The sequence below is a fragment of the Hirundo rustica genome, chromosome 27 (genome assembly GCF_015227805.2).
Source record: "Hirundo rustica isolate bHirRus1 chromosome 27, bHirRus1.pri.v3, whole genome shotgun sequence".
Taxonomy (NCBI): domain Eukaryota; kingdom Metazoa; phylum Chordata; class Aves; order Passeriformes; family Hirundinidae; genus Hirundo; species Hirundo rustica.
In genome coordinates this window covers 4,370,159-4,390,312 of record NC_053476.1, presented here as the reverse complement: position 1 = coordinate 4,390,312, position 20,154 = coordinate 4,370,159, and the positions used below count along the sequence as shown (strand labels likewise).

The following is a 20,154-nucleotide window of genomic DNA, read 5'->3' as shown; positions in this document are numbered from 1 at the left end:
GGGTGACAGCGCCTAAGCGTCCCCTGCAGCGCCGGGCGGTGCCACGCGTGTTGGTGACAGTGCAGTGCCACCTGCTGTCTCCCAGGGGATCCTGTGGCCCTCGGCGTGTGACACCGGGCCGGGTCCTCGGCTGGGTGCCCCAGGGCCAGCGCTGGGGGCAGGAACAGTGGCCAGAGCTTCCCCCAAAAGAAGCCACACGCACCCTCAAACGTGTGAACGCTTGTCCCCTCCAAGGCCACCATCACGAGCAGTTCATGCTGGCGTTTGCCCGGCCACAAATTACCAGAAATACTCATTTAGGGGACTAAAATGAGAATTTCAGCCGTTCAGTGGAAGGAATTACCAAACACAGGGATGCTGGCATTTCCTGGGGTGGAATCTCCAGGTGTCACTGCCCTCTCTTCTCTCCTCCCAAAGCCACTGGAGTGCTTGTGACCGTCCCCAACCAGCACCCCATCACTGCCTTGGTGGCATCTCACTGCCCACATACCTGTGTGACCTTCTCGGTGACGTTCTGGGTGCGCTCCATCACCTTGTGGGGAGCAATTATCTCGATCTCTGTGGTGGAGCCTGAGCGGTGCTTCTCCAGGTTGAACTCCACGAAGTTGAGCGTGAACTGGGGGATCTGGCTGATGGTCCGGTACTTCATGAGGTCCGAGTCCGAGGTGGAGTTCGGGGGGTTGGGTTTGACGTGGGAAGCCTCTGAAAGAGGATGGAGAGGAGCACTGAGAAGGGCAGCGTGAGCAGGAGCCGACCCCCAGAGCCCTGACCTCGTGTAGGACCTCCAGGAGCTGGGGACCACCACAAGCTGCCACCAAAAGTCTGCTTGGCCATAAAGGCTTGACTTCTTCAAGTTGGCTCAGAAGTGGGATGCCCAGCCTGGGATGCCTGAGTGAGGGCTGGTTTTCCCACACATCACCCCTCTTATCACCATTAAACCTCCCACAAGGGTCTCAGACCAGCTGCCAAAACGCAGAGATACTCAATGTCCTTTGCTACCCCGACAACTGTAGTGGGTTAGGGACCAACCCACTGAGATTCACCAGGGAGAGATGCCAAAACTGGCGTGAAAACAGACAAGGGAGGTCGTTCTCCTCCACCCTGGCCTGCTTTAGCATGACAAACATAGCTCCTGAGCTGCTGTCTTGGATTTTGGCCACCAAACTGAAGCAGGAGTTGGATGATATTCCCACTCAGATGTATCCTCCACCCCCAGCTCCAGGTAGGGAGGTCACAGCTTTCTCCAGAAGAGCTGTGGTGGGGGTGGATCCTGATATTTCTCCCTGGGGACCTGCCTCTGGGTCAGCCCAGTGCAGGAGCAGGGAGGAAGCTGTGTAGGTGACCATTTCATGGTCAGGCTTTTGGCAGTGTCACGAATGGGAGCCTGCACCCAGAGCCAGGGCTCCAGGAAGATCCCCCGGCACTGTACCCAGTGTGCACCCACCTTTCCATCTCCTACAGGCAGGGCAGGGTTGAATTCTGTTTTTTACCCCTTCAAACCCTTGCACTCTGACATTGACCCAAGCGGTGGTGTGGGCAGGAGGAGTCTGAGGAGGGGGTGAAGGTGCCCAGTTGGCACCAGTCATCCTGCTGCCACCCTGCTCATTCCCCTTCCCTCCCTCTACACTGTGTCTCCTCCTGAGGGTCCGTGACCTGTGACCATTGGAAGATCACGATCTCCCAGCCCATATTTTTACAGCTAGATTCCACAGACCAATCTCCCTCACCCCCTCCTGAGGGGCTTCTCTTTCCTGACCTCCATCTGACTTGTCATCATCACTCCCATGAGAGCCAGAGCTCTGGATGTGGATAGCATGGGGAAGGATCGTTCCCTCCAGCCCTTGGGAGTGGCCTGGCTGGTTGTCTCACCCACCTCCAACACATGGACACAGCTCACACTGCACACGCCTGCAGACCCCTTCCCTCCCTCCAGGGAAGGTGGGGTGGCATCGGGATGCCCCTCGTGCGGGGGCAGCCGAATGCGACCTCACACGCTCTCACATCTCACACGCAAACCATGGGCGGCTCTACCGACAGAGCGGGACCTGCCTGTGCAGGGAATCTCATGGAGACCAGTGGCAATACCCAGGGAATCTCCACTTTTCAGAGGGAAAAGAGACCGAGACCTCCCCCCACCGAGATGTGCCGAGGCCGTTGCCAGATCCCTGCCTCCCGCAGTAGAACCGACAGCTCCGGGGTTTTCCCTACCTGAGTTTGCCCTCCTTTCCCTGAATTTTCTCTGGAACTCAGACCTCGCAGCCTCAAAGTTGTCCAAGGAGGAGACCCTGCGGAGGCTGTGGAAGCTGCCCCCGGGGCGAGACCGAAAGAAACCCCACGCAGGGTACGACCCTCGTGGGCCCACCACGGGAGGCTCTTGTTTCGGGGACGTGTGTTGTAGGGTGGGGTCGGCCTCCAGGCTTGGCCTCCGCTCCTTTTCCAGGAGGGATTCAGTCTCTGACTGCATACAGTTTTCCTTGGGCGATGTCTTCAAGTCCCTCAAAATCAGGGAGTCACCACCAGGCTTTAAGACAGCCAGGAGAAAGCGTTGTATTAGAAGGAGTCCCCGCGTGCTGGGAGGGAAGGTGAGGGAGCCGGGGTAGGTAAGAGGAGAGGCAGAGGGCTGGGAAGCACTGCGGTTCCTGAGGTCATCTCCAGCCTGGACCAGGACCTGCTTTGGAGTGGGGCGACCGAGTCCCTGGGGACTTGGCAGCTCCTAGCTCCTACCAGCTCCCGCCGGAGGCTGGGCGGCCGCGGGGAGGATTGCGAGGCGATGCTGCACAGCTGGGAAGCAGGTGAGAGCAAGAGGAGAGGAGCCCTAGGGGCAGGCTTGCCTGGAGTACCTGCTGTGCCATGCGTTTTTCTGAGATGTCCCTACGTCCCACCCCTGGGGCTGCCCGTCCCTCACCCGCTGCAGGAGCTCGGGCCACCACCGAGGGTCAGTGCCCAGTGGTGTTTTTTGGGAGAGGATGTGCCCTGCACCAGGAAGCACTGGAGGAGCTGCTGGGGTTGCAAATATGGTTGTATCGGGTCCTCCTCCTTCTCCTACAGCCACTGTTAACCACAGCTAAACCTTCTTCCCCTGGAGACCCGAAGAATTCACAGACTTTAATTTCTGCAATGGGGTGTGCAAAGCAACCACCTTCAGGAGCAGAAACCCACGAGACTGTGCCCCTCCAGAAATACCCACAGGAGGGGCTGTGGCACTTCTCCCCATCCCTAAGGCCCTTAGGGCAGGTTTTAGGATGGGGTCCCTGGAGAAGCTGGCTGCTGGCTGGCCCTGCACCTGCAGGGCTGTGCCAATTGACCAAGCTCCAGCAAAGTGGTGATCATCAGGTCACCCTCGATGCACATTTTCCACGTCTGTGCCCTGAAACACTGCGGTGCCCAGTGCAGCTCCAGCCTGGGGGTGCTCAGAGCTTTCAGCAGTGCTGCTGCCTAAAGGAGTGATGTACTCAAAGCATCTGATAACCCCTACACGCGTCTTCAAGCTACCATAAGCACAACCTCTGAGAAGACAGGCACCTTCCATCTCATTGCATCTATGGTTTGGGGAAGCAGATTTATCCGGGCTGCCTGGATTCACCCCAGACAGCGAGACTCGGGCACCTGGGGATGCCTTAGCAGAGCAGAAGCCTCCTGCTCACAGCCTCGAGCTGCAGCATTTCGGAAAACAACAGGTCCTTGACTGGAGGCACCCTGAGCACTATCGACAGTCAGGAAGCCACCAAGAACAGCAACCTCTAAAGAGGCCCCACCAACATCTTTTCAAGGTTGGTGACAGCATCACCCTCCGTCTTGGGAAGTTCAATCTTTGGATGGCTGAGCAGCTGGACCTGCCAGGAAAACATGGGGAGACGAGCCTGCCGTTCCCTGCTCAGAGCACACCTGCTCCACGCTCCTACAGCCACCAGCACGTCCCTTCCTCGAGGTGGGGACACCTCCCTGGAGCTCCGCCGCGGCGGACAACTCGCAGAATGGAGCCGGCCCTTCCTCCCCGCTTTGGCGCGTCTCCCGCTCCCCCCACGAGCCCTGGAACGTGCAGAGCAGCGCCGTCGAGCTCCAGCCCACACTGCCAAAGCACCGCGCTCGCTGCCAGCCCGCGGCGGGGCCGGCGCTCGGCACCGACCCTGAGCCACAGCAGCCGAGGGGGAGTGGGATGGGGACAGCGAGGAAGAGCGCCGGGACCTGGCCTGAGGCGTGGGCTTGTATCAGACAAAGGCTACGGTTACCTTTCCATAGTCAATGGCTACTCCATCAAACTCACTGGTGGGCAGAGATTTCCGCTGGATTTTGAGTCGCCGCAGGGACGGGAGACTAAACTTCAAACTCCTACCTTCACCTTGTTAAAAAGAAAAACAAAACACAAGAGAGAAAGGTGTGACCTAGCTGCACGTGATGGCCGGAGCGGGGCGGGACGGGGGAGAGGCTGCGGAGAATTTTGGGTGGCTCTGGGGGGACGCACGTGCTGTGTGGCAATTCCTCCTCCAAAGCACTCGCTGTTCCCATGCCATCACATCGCCACGTGTGCCCGGGGCAGAGCCTGACCTGGCAGCAAGCTCCTTTGAGCTATAGAAGAGTTCCCTACAACTGCGGATGTGAGGCAGGAAAGGTGCAGAGCATCCCTAAGCCAATTACAGAGGTTAAAGCCACTTAAGGGATTTGGACCCGGAGGAAATCGAGCCTCTAAATCTCCTTGGAGGGGAAAAAAACCACCAAAATCTCACGCAATAGAGATGATAATTTAGAAAGGCATTGAAAGAAAAATAGTTCTAGCAGTTTTGTCCCTGGATTTGTTTTGGATTTTCAGCGAGGGAATTTGGACCACACAGATCCCCTTTCTGCCATCCCAGGGGACCAGGAGGCCACCTCAGCGGGGAGTGGGGCTGGGACAAGGGCAGCCAGGGCTGCTAGGAGCTGTGAGAGAGGTGCGGGAGAGGGTGGAGAGGGCCCAACGTCCCTGGATGTGACACAGTGCCAAGTCCCTTGTCCTCTTCTAGAGGAGACCACGGTCCCTTGGTACCGCAGAGTCCGTGTGAGCAGCCAGGTTCACACCCTCGGGGCCTGGCTCAGCCCTGAAGCTCATCCAGCAGCACCAGCTGTGCTCCCTAACTGTGCACAGAGGCTGCCCTAGCTCCTGGGGCGCGTGGGATGTGGCACGAGCTCCACAAAGACATTGTCCCCCGGGAAAAAGCAGCACCTTGAGGAGCTCTTTGGTTTCGGCAAGATTAGCTTCCCTCATCCAGCCCCAAAACACCACCGAGCTGCTGGGGCAGGGCCCCAGCCTGCCCAGAAATGCCCCTGCCCGTGGGGCACCACACGGGCTCCCTCTGCTCAACCCATCCCCGCTGCCTAGAGCCGCTTTTCAGCTGGAAGAAGCTGGAAGAAGCGAGGCCTCCAACCTTCCCTGCGCACCAAGGAGCTGCAACGCAGCCACGCAATTAAAGACTGAGTCAGAAAACCTGTGCACGAGAGCCCGACCTGGGCTGGCACCAGCAGCTCTGCCCTTTCCGCACTCCCTGTCACCAGAGCGGGAAGCCCAAGGAACGCCCCTTGGGATGCACAGCACAACGTCCAGCGTGCAGGGAAGCGACAGGGACTCTTGGTTTGGGTGCCTTCTGCCAAAGGTTCTGCCTTTGGGTGGGATGGGGTGTGGGTGCATCATGTGTTGAGATATCCTGAGAGCTGGTGGGGCTGCAGAGCAACAGCGGTGCTGGAATTTCGCATTCCCTCAGCAGGTCGTGCCTAGAGGGCAGCTGGTACTAAAGCAATCCGTCAGAAATACGAATCTCATCGCTTCACAGACCTACGAACACGTGCACGGTGATCTCACACACTCACTCACACATCCACGAGCCCCCCGTGTGCACGTCTGGCCTGAGCACATCAAAAACCCAAATAAATCTCTGCTGGTACCTGCTGCCGTACACAGACACCCAAATAGCTCCAGGGTACAGCTCTGCACCGAGTGGGAATGCGCTGAGACTCACACACCCCCTTCAACGGGCAGCTGTCCCCGTTGTCCCCTGGGGTGGCCCTGGCTCTGATGCTGGCCCTGCTGTGCCACCCCCTGTGCCATGGGGGGACAGACCCATGTTGCTCCCACAGCTTTATTTTGAGGTCCAAAGCCTCCCAACAGCCCCCCTGGGGAATGCTGTCGTGGAGGCAGATGTGGGATTGCTTCCCTGACCCCAGCAGAGGTGGCCAGCGCTGAGGGCTGTGTGCAAGGAGGAGATTTAGAAGTTGCAGCTCTTTGTCGGGTCTAACATCTGCATCCCTGAATATCCACATCCCCATCCAGAGCCTCAACACGGCTTCCCCTTGATTCAGTCTTCCCAAAAAAGGGAATTTGAGTTTTCCACTCTCTCCGAAACCCTGGAATGAGCCGAGGAGAGCAGGGAGTAGCCTGAAGCTGGGGCAGGCTGAGCAGTCCGAGCACAGCCACCCTCGTGCCGTTCGCCTGCAGTGACATCCCCAGAGCACAGCCACGCTGTCGGTGACACCAAATGTCCCCCGGCCCCCCTGGTGACCCACACACAGGTCCTGCCCCACACCAGCACCTCCAGCCCAAGCCAGCGTTAAATATGGAAAAGATGCAGCAATGCAGGGCTGTGCACTGAGGGGACTCCACGGCTCCACTCACAGCGACACCTCCTCTCAGAAAGGCACCATCCCGTGCAGGGGCTCAACCCCCAGCCCTGTTCCCCAGCTCCCTGGGATTTTGGGAAGGGTGTGCAGGCAGCTGTGGACGCAAGGGGAGCACAGCTGGCTCAAACAGCCTCTCCCCATCCAGCTGGGCTTCGGCTGGAGCGGTCCCTGAGCAGGCAGAGCTGCGGCTGTGCAAAGACACAAAACCTCGTCCCACGCAGGATCCTGCCCAGGCGCTACAGGCGCGTTCTCCGTTCCCCACGTGCTGCCCAGCAAAACGCTGAGGGCGCAGCGCTGCCCTCCCACCACCCCCAGGCACCCACCTTTGCTCCAGTTCTTGGACAGGCGCTGGTGCAGGCTCCTCCCGGGGCTCTTGGTGACGAGCTGCGCCAGGTCCTCGAAGTTGAGGATGAACATGATGACCACGCCTTCCTCGTTCTTCACAGGCACCACGTCCACCAGGCAGCGGAAGCACGACGCTGCCGAGCAGAGACGGGCTCAGGGGGGGCTGCGCAGGGCATCCCGACCTCCTCCCCCCTCCCTGCCCACAGCACCAAAGGCTTTTAGCAGAAAAGTGGGGTTCTGAGCGTTTTGATGGGTGTGATCCCCGCTGGTGGGTAGTGGAGGATGTGGAACACGATCTGAGCCCTGGGAAAGGGATTCCTGAAGCACCCAATCATATATCTTTTTTTTTTTTTTCTGTCCCAGACAGTCATTTATATTAATGTACTTGAGAGCAGCAATTAAAGAGTGAGTAATTAAGAACTCAGGAAGTCCCAGGTAGTGGTTTAACCTCATTAAGCATCCTACTTGTAATCACGCTGCAGTTAATTGCCCTGCAATCACCAGGCGGTTTTGGGGGGACTGGGGGTGAGCCCACGGGGGCAGCAGGATGGGATCAGGGTGATGGTCCCCAAGGACATTCCCTAAAGGCATGGAGTGGTCAGGCATTGCCTTGCCTCCTCCTGCCGTGGGGAAACTGAGGCACAAAGAGGGCACAAGGACTGGCTCAGTGCCCTGGGAGAGATGGAGGCTGTGGGGAGGATCACAGATATGTCCAAAGGGGTTTTCCTGCTGGGTGTCAGCTCGACCCTGTGGCTCTTCTCGTGCAGCAGCCAGGCACCAGCCCACAATTAGAGGCAACTGAAAACGCCTGCAGGTCTTCTCCAAAGCACAAAGGGAAGGACACAGGTGGTTTCCCACCTGCTTTGCCCGCTTTATTCCCACCAAATCCTCCAAAAATCCCTACCTTAGGGTACAATCCCTTCCCTGGCACTGGTGGACACCGCAAGCCACTGCCATGGTAAAACCCCCAGAACATCCCCAGGCTCCCATCCCAAAACTCCTAGAGATGATGGAGCCCCCAGCTGCCATTCCAGCCGAAGTGGAGCCAAGCCACCTCCTGCCAGGGCAGCTTTTGCCCCGTGCAGATGCCTGGTCTCGCCTTTGCCCCTTGCTCTGATCACCAGGGATTAGCAGCTGGGGCAGGGATGTGCTGCCGGCCCCATCCAGGGCTCCTGCTCGGGACGTGGCCGCGCTCCAGCCGGGAGGGGCACGTCGGCCTTTCTGCGTATAATTTTAAGGAGCTCAGGGCCTCCTGTAATCAGGAGCAGATGGCCGGCATCGGGAAACTTCAAAATCTGCCGTGACGTCAGGGATGTGTGCATACACGGACACACACACAGGCGCAAGAACGGGAAAGAAATGGATATGGGAAATCTGTTTAAAGACCCCAGCAGCCGTGATTTATTATCCTTCTTTCCTTTTTTCCTTCTTTCTTTCCTTTTTCCCTTCTTTCTTTCCTTTTTTCCTTCTTTCTTTCTTCATTCCTTTCTCTCCTTCTCTCTCTCTTTCTTTCTGTCTCCACTCTCCACCCAAGGGAGAGGGAATCCACTTAAACACGCGAGCTGGGGAGGAGGGAGCGGATTTTCGGCAGGTGAAGCTCTTTGGGGGCCGCACGGCACGTGGCAGGTTTACCTCCGCGTGGAGCAGGAAGGAGCGAGCTCTCTTCCCTCCCTTTGCCAGGATTTTTGGGGATCTTTAGCTCGAGAGGCCCTGCAGGTGATGCTGAGGTGGCACGTGCTGGGTGGGGTGACGCAGTGCCATCCCCGGGACGCCGCAGCTCTGTCGATGCTGCCACTGCTGTGTGCACAGGGGAGCCTCCTCACGGATGCTTTCTCCTTCGGTGTGTTACAAAATGAGGGGGTTTTTTTTTTCCCCCTCCAGGGGAGATTTTGAAGCATCACTAGCTTCCTGGAACCCACGTGGCTCCTTGGCGTGGGCAGCTTCCCCCCGGACTGGGAATTCTGATCCAGGCAGCGCAGTCCTGGCTCAGGTGCTTTGCCCTCCTGCATTCCTTCACTGCCTCCCGTTTCCTTCCTCAGTTCCTCCTTGGCAGTGGGCTCTGAGCTGTTCTCAGCTGGGCTAGGTCCTGGCAGGCCCAGCGTGGCGTGGGAGAGGGTTAATCCCGCGGCCAGTGCTGAACAGCTGAAAACTGGGCCCAGTTACATCCAGTTGGAGGGATATCAGGGGCAGCTGGGAGGTGGCTGGGGGTGGCTTTGGGTGGCAGCTGGTGCCTGGTTTGATCCTGCAAATCTGGGAGGTGCTGAGCTTGAGCAGCCCTGGCCAATGTCACTGCGAGCCCCTCGCTGATCCCTTCTTCAATTAAATAAAATAGACTGCTTCTGTTGGGAGGGAACCGCAGCAATAATCTAGTCCAACTGCCTGGCCAATTCAGGGTGGGCCAGGAGTTAATCCCCCTCCAAAACCAGGGGAATCACCCCAAAAGCAGCCCCAGATGGCGCAGCTCTGCCTGCCAGGAGCTCGGCGCGTCGCTCAGACCCACGTTGCACAGCATGGAGGTGTCAAGGGAGTGAGGGAGTAGCAGATTCCCCTAAGCCTGGCCCAGAGACAGGGCATCCCCCAGGATTTGGGGTCTCTGTGCTGCTGTGATTTGCGGTACCCCCAGCTCTGTGGAGAGGCTGCGGCCGGGAGAGGCGTGGCTCCCTCTGCCCTGACTCAGTTTCCCTACGGTGAGCCAGCCTGGGCTCTGCTGGGCACTGAGCCTCCCCAACCTTCCTCACAAAAACCAACCACCCCAGCCCTGCAGCAGCAGCAGCGGGCTGAGCCAGCCCCGGAGGCACCTCAGGCTTGCCCTCCCATCCCTGCTCCTCCATCGACTGTCCCCATCCGTCTGACTGCCTCTTCCCTTCAGCTGTTCGGCTAATCTGTCTCCATCCATCTAATTTTATCCAGCCACCAAGTGATCTCCTGGAGGAGCCCTCGGGGGCGTTCACAACCTGCCTGTGCCCTGTGGCCACCACCCGGAGGGTGCCTGCGCCCATCTGGGGTGAAACCCGGCCCGGGGGCTGCAGAAAGGCCTTGGCGGGTGGGGTACGAGGTGGATGCTGGTTTGGGTGGGTTTGGACGGGCTGGGAAAAGCGGCTCATCCCCCAAAACCCCTGGGTTTGATCTTCCAGCACCCCCCAAGCTGAGGGAGCGCCCGGCGGTTCGTGCTTTCCCACCCGCCGTGTCTTCTGACCTTGATAAAAGCCAACGCTTAATAACATTAAAAATGTCATTGTTGGGGGCCCTCCCTCCCTGTCCCTCTTATCCACCGGTGGTTAATGCATTTGTCAGTATCATCGGTATTAAACTAATCAACAGGACACGGGGGTTTCCGAGAGCCGGACACAAGCCGGTATTGTTATGAATATTAAAAAAAAAAGCGAGCTATTAATCTGTGCTTGGAGCTCTTTACCTCCCCCCCGGCCAGGAGATTTAATCTGCGGGGTCTCATGGCAGAGTGGCTAAATCTAGAGTGGTATTATATAAAGGAGCAGAGGAGAGGGGCTGGGAAGGGCACAGAGGGGACGGGGACGGCGCTGGGAGCAGAGCTGGGCTCCGGGGATGCCTGGCATGCCCCGAGAGAAGCTTGGAGGACCAACATCCTGGGATATGTCAGCGTCGGGGCTGGGTAGGACTTCAAAGGGAAGCGCAGATTTCTGGGAAGCCCTAAAGCGAATCCCTGAGGTGGGACGGAAAAAAACCCAAAAAATAAAAGGAGATGGAGCCTGAGCTGGTGGGAGATGGGTCACTCTTGGGAACCTGGGGTGAGCCCCTGCAGCTCTGCATCCCCCTGCACAGGGAATGTGCAACGCAGGGTCTGCCCTGGCCCCTCTCCCCACACCCAGACAGGGCATCGGGAGACTGAAACCCGCCAGGACACCAGGAGAGCAGAAATGACCTTATTAAGTAACATCAGCGGGACGGAGCTTCCCCTGTGCAGAGAGGAAGGGCACGGATTCATGTGCTTACAGGCCTCTTCTTAAATTCCAGCCTGGAAGCAGCAGTGGAGAAGGAAAACCACCAGGAGTGCCAGGTGGCTGAGGGGACCCACCAAAATGCGGCCACGAGGAAGATCCAAGCCTGGCAGGGCGGTTTTGGAAAGATGCTCTGATCCCCAGGAGCCAGAAGCGCACGGGGCTGTCTCCCACTGGGGGTGCAGCAGTCAGTGAGGAGGAGGATGAGGAGCTTGGGGTGGGAATCAAGGACTCTGCCAGGGTGGGGGTTTCAGGAAAAAAGCCTGCTCCAGGCAGCATTCTTGGAGGTGCTGCGCCTGTCCTTTTGTTCACAAGATGTCAGATCCAAGCAAAAAGCATCTGTGGAGCGGCAGAGGATGAAAAACGTGTCTCTTCCAGCTCTCTGCTCTGGTCACACCGGCCCTGGGGGTGCCTGGAGCTGCAGCACAGCCGTGCCAAGGACGGCAGAATCGGCTCCCCGGCACAGGAGCTCTGGGAGCAGAGCTTTTGTGAGGAGGGATGTTTATAAGTTCCCATCTGGAGCTGGGCCGTGGTGTCCATCCCTTTCCTGGGGTCACGGGCTGACCCCTAAAGACAACAGCAAACAGCTCTAGCCTGGCATAAACCCCATGGGCTCATACAAGCCAAGAGCTCAGCTCGGGGTTTGTGCACAGCTGGCTGTGCCATCCTACCCCTCCAACACCCAAGAAGTCCCCTTAGTCCTGCCTGAGCAGAGGCTCCCGGGGGCTGCCAGCACCAAATCCCCGGCAGTGCCAGGACCCAGCAGCTGCTGGTGGGATTTTCCCTCCCGTTGGGCACGTCACCCGCTGCTGTTTACAAAGCTGTTTGGAGAAACCCTGGCTGGATCCGTCCCCTGCCTCAGCCAGGCGTCCTGGCAGCAGCTGCTGGAGACGTGCAGTGCCATAGATGTGTCCTGGGGACAGAGGGGACAGAGAGGACAGAGGGGACGTGTCACACGAGTGCCTCTGCCCCCTTTGGGTGTGGGGACACCTCCTGACCCGTGCCTGCCTGGCTGCTTGCTCAGGCCCCTCATGGGGACCCGTTGGGGGGATATGCTCAGTGGGGCACCCCGATCACTCTCCAACCCTCCCACTCCTGGAGCCCCCAGGGGAAAATCCTGGCTTCCACACCCAGTTTTGAGTTGGCTGGCCTGATCCCAGCCCCTAATCCCAGCTCCAAGGGGACTGACACGAACTAACGCTGGAGGGGACAAGCTGTGGGCACTGCCCAGGAGAGGACAGCAAGGAGGGGCTGGGGCTGCCCCACCAGCTGCTCCAGCTGTCGCTCCCCTTTCATATCATCAGCATCATGTTCACGAAGATTAAACGAGTGCCAGCAGCTGCTGCTGCTGCTCAGGCCGTGCTAACACTGTGGCACTCAGCACCTGTGGCCACCTTCCACTCTGGGGACCCTGTGAGCTCTGGCCAGTGGCTCCGCTGCAGAGCACATCAACCCTGGGAAGGGAATGAACCCATCCCTGGATGCAGCTCAGCTCCTTGGTGCTGTCCTCAGGGGATGCTGGAGGATTTGAACTCCCCCTGGCCACGGTGGTCAGTGTGTCCCCAGGGCTGGAGGCCACGGCTGCTCCTCGCTGCGGCAGGAGCTGATCCCGTGCTGACCCCCCTGTCTGGGCCAGTTCCAGCTGTGTAGCATCTTGTAAGGAAATTAACTTTTCACTGATCTCCCAGCTCTGAGCCGGGGATTAGAGCCCGCACGGGCTGCGAATGGGCTCTTCCCTCTTTCCAAGGCCTTTTTGGGTGGCAGAGGAGGGACAACTGCCCTGGCTGGGCTGGTCCCACCTTCCCCCACGGGTTCTTGGGTCCATTTTGGAGCTGGGCTCACTGTTGGCATCCCTGGCTGGTTTGGCTCTGTTTATAATTCGGTGATGGCAGCATGGGCATCCGGATGAGGACCGAGCAGCCAGGCTGTCCCCAGGGACACTCATCATCCTGCCTGACCCCAGACACCCTTGGGTGGCCCCTTTCCCACCCACCTCCACCCATGCCACGCTGGCCCTGCCTGGCTGGCTCCAACGGGCAGATTTTGGGCACGACATTGCCTCTGTCAGCCAGAAAAGCCGGGGAAACAACCCCGCGAGCCGCAGAGCCGGGAGTACCGCAGTAATAAACAGCAGGTCGAGGCTGGAGATTGGTGCTGCTGGTATGAAAAAGAGGACAGGCAGGTTCAGAGCTCCGCTGGCTAATTAAGCAGCAGCTCCCTATAATGCAAAAGCCTTTTCTTCGCCGATAAGACCCATTTATAATGGGCCGAGCGGCCGCAGGCCGAGTGCTGGGGGGAAACAATCGGAAAGCGTATTGCTGGTGGGGCTGGGTTTTAAAAATAGACATGAAGGGTTCGCTCCTGGGCTTTTTTTATTTTTTTTTTCTCCCTCTTTTTTAATAAAAAAAAAAGAGAAGAAAGCGGCTCAGAGCCGCAATGAGAGTCCCCCATGGCCTGGAGGAAGAGCAGGGCTCCGAGGACAGCACCGAGCATCATCCCGTGAGCCCAGCAGGAATGCTTCAAAGCAGGGAGCGTGGCAATGGATCAGGCTCGAAAGCCAAGTAGTCCCCAGGGACAGAGTGGGAAACGATCCTGAGGGAGGGAGGGAGGGAGGGAATGGATCAGGGCTGCTCTTGCTGTCCTTGCCACAGCGGCCACGCACCGGCGCTGGGATGGGAGCAGGGGGACAGCGTGCGCCGCTTCCCCGGGCGTTTCCTGCGCTGCCCTGGGCTCCAGCCAGGCCCTGCAGCTGCTGAACGGGGAGGACTTGCACCCAGACCTGGCACCGCTCGTGGCCCCTCTCCACCCAGGAGTGGCCCCACAGGAAGGGCCTCGAGCGAGCGGCCTGATCCTGGCACCGCACGGGGTCGGGCGCTGCTGGGATAACGCCGGGATAACACGCAGAGGTGCTGCCAGGGAATAGCTGGGGGCCGATACTCTGGCACCGGGATGCCAGCCCGGGAGATAGGGTCTTGGAGGGAGGCCAGGACACCCGGGTGCCAGCCCCTGAGATAGGGTGCTGGGCTGGGAGCCAGGCTTCCTTTTGCTTCCAGTGGTTCTCCTCTAACTGGCCATCCGGGAGCTGCCAGCAGTGGGGTGCAGCCCTGTGCTCAGGCCAAGCCCCCATCAATAAAATCTGAAGCTCCACAGGTTAAAAAAAGGAAACGCTTCGTATTTTGAACCTCCCGTGAGCACCGGACCTGCATTTCTCTGCCCCTGGGAGCCCTGGCCAGCGCTGTTTTGCAGCACCAAGCACTAAATATTTATTTAACTTCCTGCCGTATTAGAACTAATCACTCGTATTTTCCATCAAAGCTTCATTTTCATCTTAACGTAATTCCGTCTGTGCACGCACAGCCGCATCCTGCTCCCTGGAAAGGCAGCTCTGAGGCCGTCGGCTGCACCCGACTCTCAGCAGAGATGGGGGCTCTGTCTCATCTCGTCTTTGGAGCACAGACTGGAAGACGTGTGTCCCAGCCCGGCTTCTCATTCCTGGTGCAGGGATCCCAGAAGCAATGACACAGCTTGTCCCAGGAGCTCTGAGCCACCCCCAAGAGCTCACAGATGACCCGATTCCCAAATAATCTTGCAACATCCTCTGTTGCTCAAGGTCCCAATGCGCTCCGTGACGGCAGAGATGCCTCCATCCCACCAGGAGCCGCCACGGATTCGCCCCCAGCAAAGCCCCGAGCCTTGGTCCCCCCAGAATCCTGTTTGCCTCCCATCACTGGCTTCTCCCAGCCCAAATCCAGGGCGGCTCCCAGTGCCCACCGCCGGCTCGCCCCGCAGAGCCACTCTTACTGTCTTTGCGGTAGTAGAGGATCTCGAGCTTGCACTCCTCGGAGCCGAGCAGGGCCTGGGTGAGCTGGGCGATGGAGCTCTTGGTGGTGTCGGGGCCGGTGAGGAAGTCGCAGGTGCAGGGCTGCTGCATCACCTCCACGCGGGAGTAGCCGAACATCTCGCAGAAGCCGTCGTTGCAGTAGATGATGGCGCAGTTCTCCATCTGGGCGTTGGCAATGAGGAACTTGCGGTCTGCGGGGAGGAAGGAGAGCGCCCGGCTCAGAGGGGTGGTGGGGACCCACACCCTGCCTGGGTGCAGGGGGTGAGCTGGAGGTTTTTGATGTCACCTGCTGTGGGGTTTGAGCAGAGACAGGCTCCCCGGGGACGCTTGTGACAGCTCTGGGGGGAGAGTGGCTGGCATCGACCCAGGGGAGAGAAAGCGTCCCCAGTTTCACGTGAATTTGTGGCTGTGGGGACAGGGGGACCCCAAGGGGCGTTTCTCAGTCGAGGCAGTTTTGCTGACATTGGCCACTCCCTGCAGCCTTGACATCTCAGCACTGGCATGTGGGGACTCTCTGCTGACTAATGGGCAATCTGTCCCTGACCGGCACTGCAGGCAGAGGGGAGAGCTGCAGCCTCTCTCCCTTCCCAGGAGCTTTTCAGAGAGCTGAGTTACCTCAGAGACTTTCCACCCTTTGACTGAGGATGGGCAAGGGCCAAGAGGAGGAGTGAGTGTGAGGCTTGGCTTCATGGGAAGCAGGAGTGAAACCCATCACATCAATGATTCTCCTAATGTTTCATGGGGTAATTGTGCCTTTGGGCTAAAGGTGAAATCCAGACCCTGCTGGGCTTTGTGGCCTCTGTGCTCAAAGAGTAAAGTGCTCAAGTGAAGGAAAGGGAAACTGAGGCAGGGAGTGGTGCTGCCCCATTCCTTCCTGGCGCTGCAGACACCTGGGCTGGGCTGGGGCCAGACTTGCTGTCCTGGCAGGGTGTGAGGCAGCACTGCACAGCCCACGTCATCCACCCCCATGGAGCCACTTCCATCCTTATCTTGGGATGAGCCCCGGTTTGGTTTGATTTTGGTTTTAAGGACATCGGGGAGTGCTGGGCTCTGGGACAGGTTTGCTGGGATGTCACAGGGGACTGGGTGGATGCCATGTCCCCTCCAGGACCATCTCCCTCAGCATTTGGCACCAGCTCCGGGCTGGAGCTGAAGGCAAGTCTGAGCAGAGGGTCCATTTGGAGGCTGCCTCCTAGCCCAGACCCCAATTAATCTCCTGGATTACCCAGGAATGGCATCTGCAGCTTGCCTGCTCCAGAACCCTGCTGCGCTCCAGCCTCACCGGGAATTTTACCCAAACGCAGGAGAAACCTCTGCACAGCTGCGGCACCAAGCGCCGGGCCCCCAAGTGGGGTGGGGGGACCCCTCCCAGGCACATCAGGGCTCTCCCCTGCCGAGTCCCAGCTCCGCAGGATGCCTCCCAGTAAAACCAGCGTCCCCAGGGATGCTGCACAAGTCTCCCGCTTCATCCCACCCTCTGACACAAGCACCTTGGTGGCCCTTTGTGGGGGACTCCCACTCCGGCACCTTTCCCTTTCCCACGCGGGGCTGGTGCCGGTGCCGGGGCTGCAAACAGCACAAACCACCACAGGCAAACGTTCCCCAGTTCCTTCTTCCCGATCCTTCCATATCCAAATCGCTTTGCCAGCTGGAATACAGCGCAAGGAGGGGACCTTCTCCCAAAGCCCTGCTCCTGGGGCGCGCTCCCCACCTGTGCTGAGCAGTTTCCCCATCCAGTGCCAGCTCCGGGGACTGGATCCAGTCTGGATCCCGGCTGGGCTGGCGCAGGACAGGATTTACAGGGCTGGCAGGGCGCCGGAGCAAGCTGTGCTGAGCGCAGGGATGTGCCCAACACCGGGATGGGAAGGAGCCGCAGAGCCAGATCTCCTCGGGGTGGTTTGAATTTCACCCCCAATTTGCTGTCTGCCCTGCCCTCACCCACAGATTTCCCCTTGGTCCCACAGCACCAGGGCTCTGCAGCAGCCCTGGCAGGGGAGAATTGGGCCCCTCTGGCTGCAGCGGGGACTCACCCATGGGAGCGGCTACACCCATGGGAGCTGCGGTGTTTGGGCTGAAGGCACCCGCAGGCGTGGAAGAACTCACCCCCTGTAGCAAAGGCGCGCTGCTTTGGTGTCTCCCGACACCTGTGACAGCACGAAACTGCCGCGGGGTGATGCTCGGGCTGGTGCCCGACATGGCTGGCACAGAGCAGGGAGGCAGCGGGCAGGGAGCAGGGAGCTCCGGGCGCATCCTCGCTGTCACACCTCCGCGCGTGGCCCCGCTGCTCCCCAGCCGCCGCTTCCCCGGGGGAACTGATAACACCCGGCGACAGTTTTTCTCACTTTGGGTCCCCAGGGTCACGTCAGTCGCTGCCAGGCCAGGCAGCGCAGATCCGGCAGGGATGGCAGCGCCAGGGAATTTGCCCGCTCGGGAAAACTTGGACACCGGAGGAAAACCCACAACGAGCCGGGGCGGTGGGGGGGGGTGCACAGCGCCGGAATCCCACAGCAGCCCTCCGAGCTGAGTTTTTGGGGGACCCCAGTCCTCCGGTCCCCCCTCCCCGTCTTCCCCAGCACTGTAGGGGGGACCCAGCCTCGTCGGGAGAGTGGGAGCGGAGCCCCCGCGTTCCCACCCAGCCCCACTCGAACCCCCAGCAGCTCCCCGATGCGCGCGGATACTTTTCGCCGTATTTAACGCGAAACCAGCCCAAAAAAAAAAAAAAAAAAATCACATAAAGGGATTACTCGGAGCAACAGCAAACGGCATCGTTTCGCCGGGGACGGCGGCCGCCGAGAGCGCGGAGTTGAAGGCAAAGAGGCAGCGAGCCCGACTGCGCTGGGGGTACCCCCTGTCCCCCCCAATCCAGCCGGACGGGACCCCCTCCCCGCCAGCCCGGACACGCCGGGGACTCTGGGGGGATCGCGGTGTCCCCGATCCCCCGGGGAAAACACCGAGGCTGGGATGGCTCTGTCGCCCTGTCTATAAATACCCGCGGGGACGCTGCCTGCCTGTCGCCCACCCCTCTCCCCGCTCGGGAGGTCACAGGAGCTCCTCGGTGCCCCCGGGGACCCCCTCCTGCCTTCCCCCCACCTCCTCTCCCCGATGTGCTTCGAAGTTGGGGCGGGGGGGGGGGGGGAGAGCCGCCCCCTGCCGCGGGGGGGAGCGGAGGGTGCAGTACTCACTTTGTCCTTCAAATTTGCGAATGATGGTGTCCAGGTAGGTGTTTTGGGGGGCCACATGGCCCCGGCGCACCGGCATCGCTCCGGGAGCGGCGGAACTTGCCGCGGGCTCGGCGGGGAGAGAGCGGCCCGGCCCCGGAGAAGCGGAGCACGGCCCGGCACGGCTCGGCCCCGCTCCGCCTCACCCCAGGGCTGCCCGAGCTTTGGAGCCCAGCCGGGCCGGGGCTCCCATGCTCCCGGTGGCCGGAAGGGGGAACCCCTCCGCCCGCCCTGCCGCGCCCGGCCCCGGGCGGGGGCGGCCGGGGAGGATGAGGATGGGAGGGGGGAAGCGGGGGAGAGAAGGTGGGAGGGGGAGGAATGAGCACCCCCTTGAAAGCGGGAGAAAATAATCGAATAAAATAATAAGAGTAAAAATCCCCCAAAGTGCTTAGTCACCGCTGCCCCGGCCAGCCGGAGGCTCCGGGGGAGCCGTCAAGAGGCAACAGCTGCCGGCCGGGGAAGCTCGGAGCCCCCTCCCCGGAGACCCCCGGGGCTCCCCCCGGACCCCCCGGCACCCGCACGGCCCCGTCCGGCAGCGGCCCCGCGGGCGGGGAGCGGGGCAGGGGAGCAGGTGGGTGCGGGGGGGGCCGGGGTGGGGTCCTCCAGGGGCCGGGGGTGCTGAGAGGTGAAGGAGGTTTGGGGGCGCCGGCACCGGGAATGGTTTAGGGGGTGGACGGAGAGTTCCTCTGAGGTGGGGATGGGGTCCTTGGGGGGCTGGCGGAGGATGTCCCGCAGGGTTCGGGGGTAGGAACCGGGGTGTGCTGGGGGTTGCGGGGGTTTGGTGGGAGCGGAACCCCGAAAGGTGCTGGAGGAGAAGGCGCTGGGAGGTGGGGACGGTGAAAGGATGGTGGAGGAGGGAGAGATGAAGAGCGGCGGGGTGCTGGGGGCGGCAGGGGAGGGGAGGTGAGCGGAGGGGAGCGTGCAGGTGGTGCTGAGGTGCAGGGAGGGGTGCGGGGGAAGAGGAGATGCGGGGGTGCGGAGGCAGAAGAGGGGGTGCTGCTGGGGCTGCAGGGGGCAACGTCTGCGAGTGCTGCTGGGCGCAGGAGCAGAGGAGGGGGCGCGGGGGTGCAGCAGGGGAGAGGGTGCTGCAAGGGGGCCGAGCGGGGAGGGACGGGGAGTGAAAATGGGGTGCGAGGGAAAGGGGGCGGGGGGCTGTGTCGGGATGTTGGGAATGCCGGGGGGTGCCGGGGAGGAGCTCAGGGTCCTCCCAGAGATCCCTGAGGTTCCGAGGAGGAGGTCAGGGTGTTCCTGAGGGGCCGGGGGTTCCGGGGGTGCCGAGGTTTACGGAGGTTCTGGGGGTTCCGGGGGTTCCGGGGGTTCCGGGTGCTGCTCCAGGTGCGGGGCCCCTCACCTGGCGCTGTCCAGCCGAGGTGGTGCTGAAGGGGCGGGCGGGGCGGGAGGGGGGGCTGGCTGCTTTTTTTGGGGCGCTGGCTGCTTGTTTTGGGGCGCTGGCTGCTTGTTTGGGGGGCCTTGGCATGGAACAACCCGGCGTGGCACCGGGCTGTGCGGGCATGGAGAATCCTTGAGGAGCATGGAGCATTCCGAGAGTCCTGAGAACTCTGAGGGACGTGGAGAGTCCAGGGCGTTCTGGGAGCTCTGGTGGACATGGAGAGCACAGGAGGTTCCAGGGTTCTGGGGTCACAGAAAGCCCCATGGGAGAGCACGGGGGCCCTGGTGGTCTCTGTGGGACATCGGGGACCTTCGGTGATGCTGCACTGCTGCAGATGTTCAGACCTAAACACAACTCAGTTCCTCTCCTGCCCACCTCGGGGGTGCAGGCCAGGGGGCCCAGCTCCTTTTCCTCCTGAGAAACCCGCTCTGGCTGACCCTCTTCTCCTGTGACCACTGCTAAGGACGCTGTCCACCGAGGGGCTTCCTATTACGATTTTGTTATGCATGATTTTTCAGGCATGAAATTGGTCTGAGAGGATTACGGTCCATTATCATCAGCAGGAGTGTTTTGCTGGGATTTTCAATTAATATTCCAGTGCTCCTCAGTAATGCCCGTGTGGACCAGGCCGTGCCGTGGGGCGCTGGACCCACAGCGTGCTTTGCCAGGGTCGCCTCCTGCCCCTGGGCCAGCAATGCCTGCGGGTGAGGCAGGTGCCCTTTGGGGCCCGTTTCAGAA

At 60.4% G+C, this 20,154-nt stretch overlaps 1 protein-coding gene across 2 annotated transcripts in view; it reads right to left on the bottom strand.

Moving 5' to 3' along the window:
* KCNH6 (potassium voltage-gated channel subfamily H member 6) overlaps window positions 1-18,111 on the bottom strand; it is a 31,740-nt gene extending 13,629 nt beyond the window's left edge. The window contains exons 1-6 of one of the 2 annotated variants that reach the window (XM_040087139.2): window positions 17,991-18,111; window positions 14,769-14,999; window positions 6,969-7,124; window positions 4,230-4,339; window positions 2,209-2,521; window positions 491-702 (exon numbers count right to left, since the gene is read on the bottom strand). In XM_040087139.2, coding sequence (XP_039943073.1) covers window positions 491-702; window positions 2,209-2,521; window positions 4,230-4,339; window positions 6,969-7,124; window positions 14,769-14,999; window positions 17,991-18,066 — 1,098 coding nt within the window. In that variant the 5' untranslated portion in view covers window positions 18,067-18,111. The remainder of the gene's footprint in view (window positions 1-490; window positions 703-2,208; window positions 2,522-4,229; window positions 4,340-6,968; window positions 7,125-14,768; window positions 15,000-17,990) is intronic. The other variant, XM_040087141.2, reaches the window with a different exon arrangement.
* Between the last annotated feature and the right edge of the window lie 2,043 nt (window positions 18,112-20,154).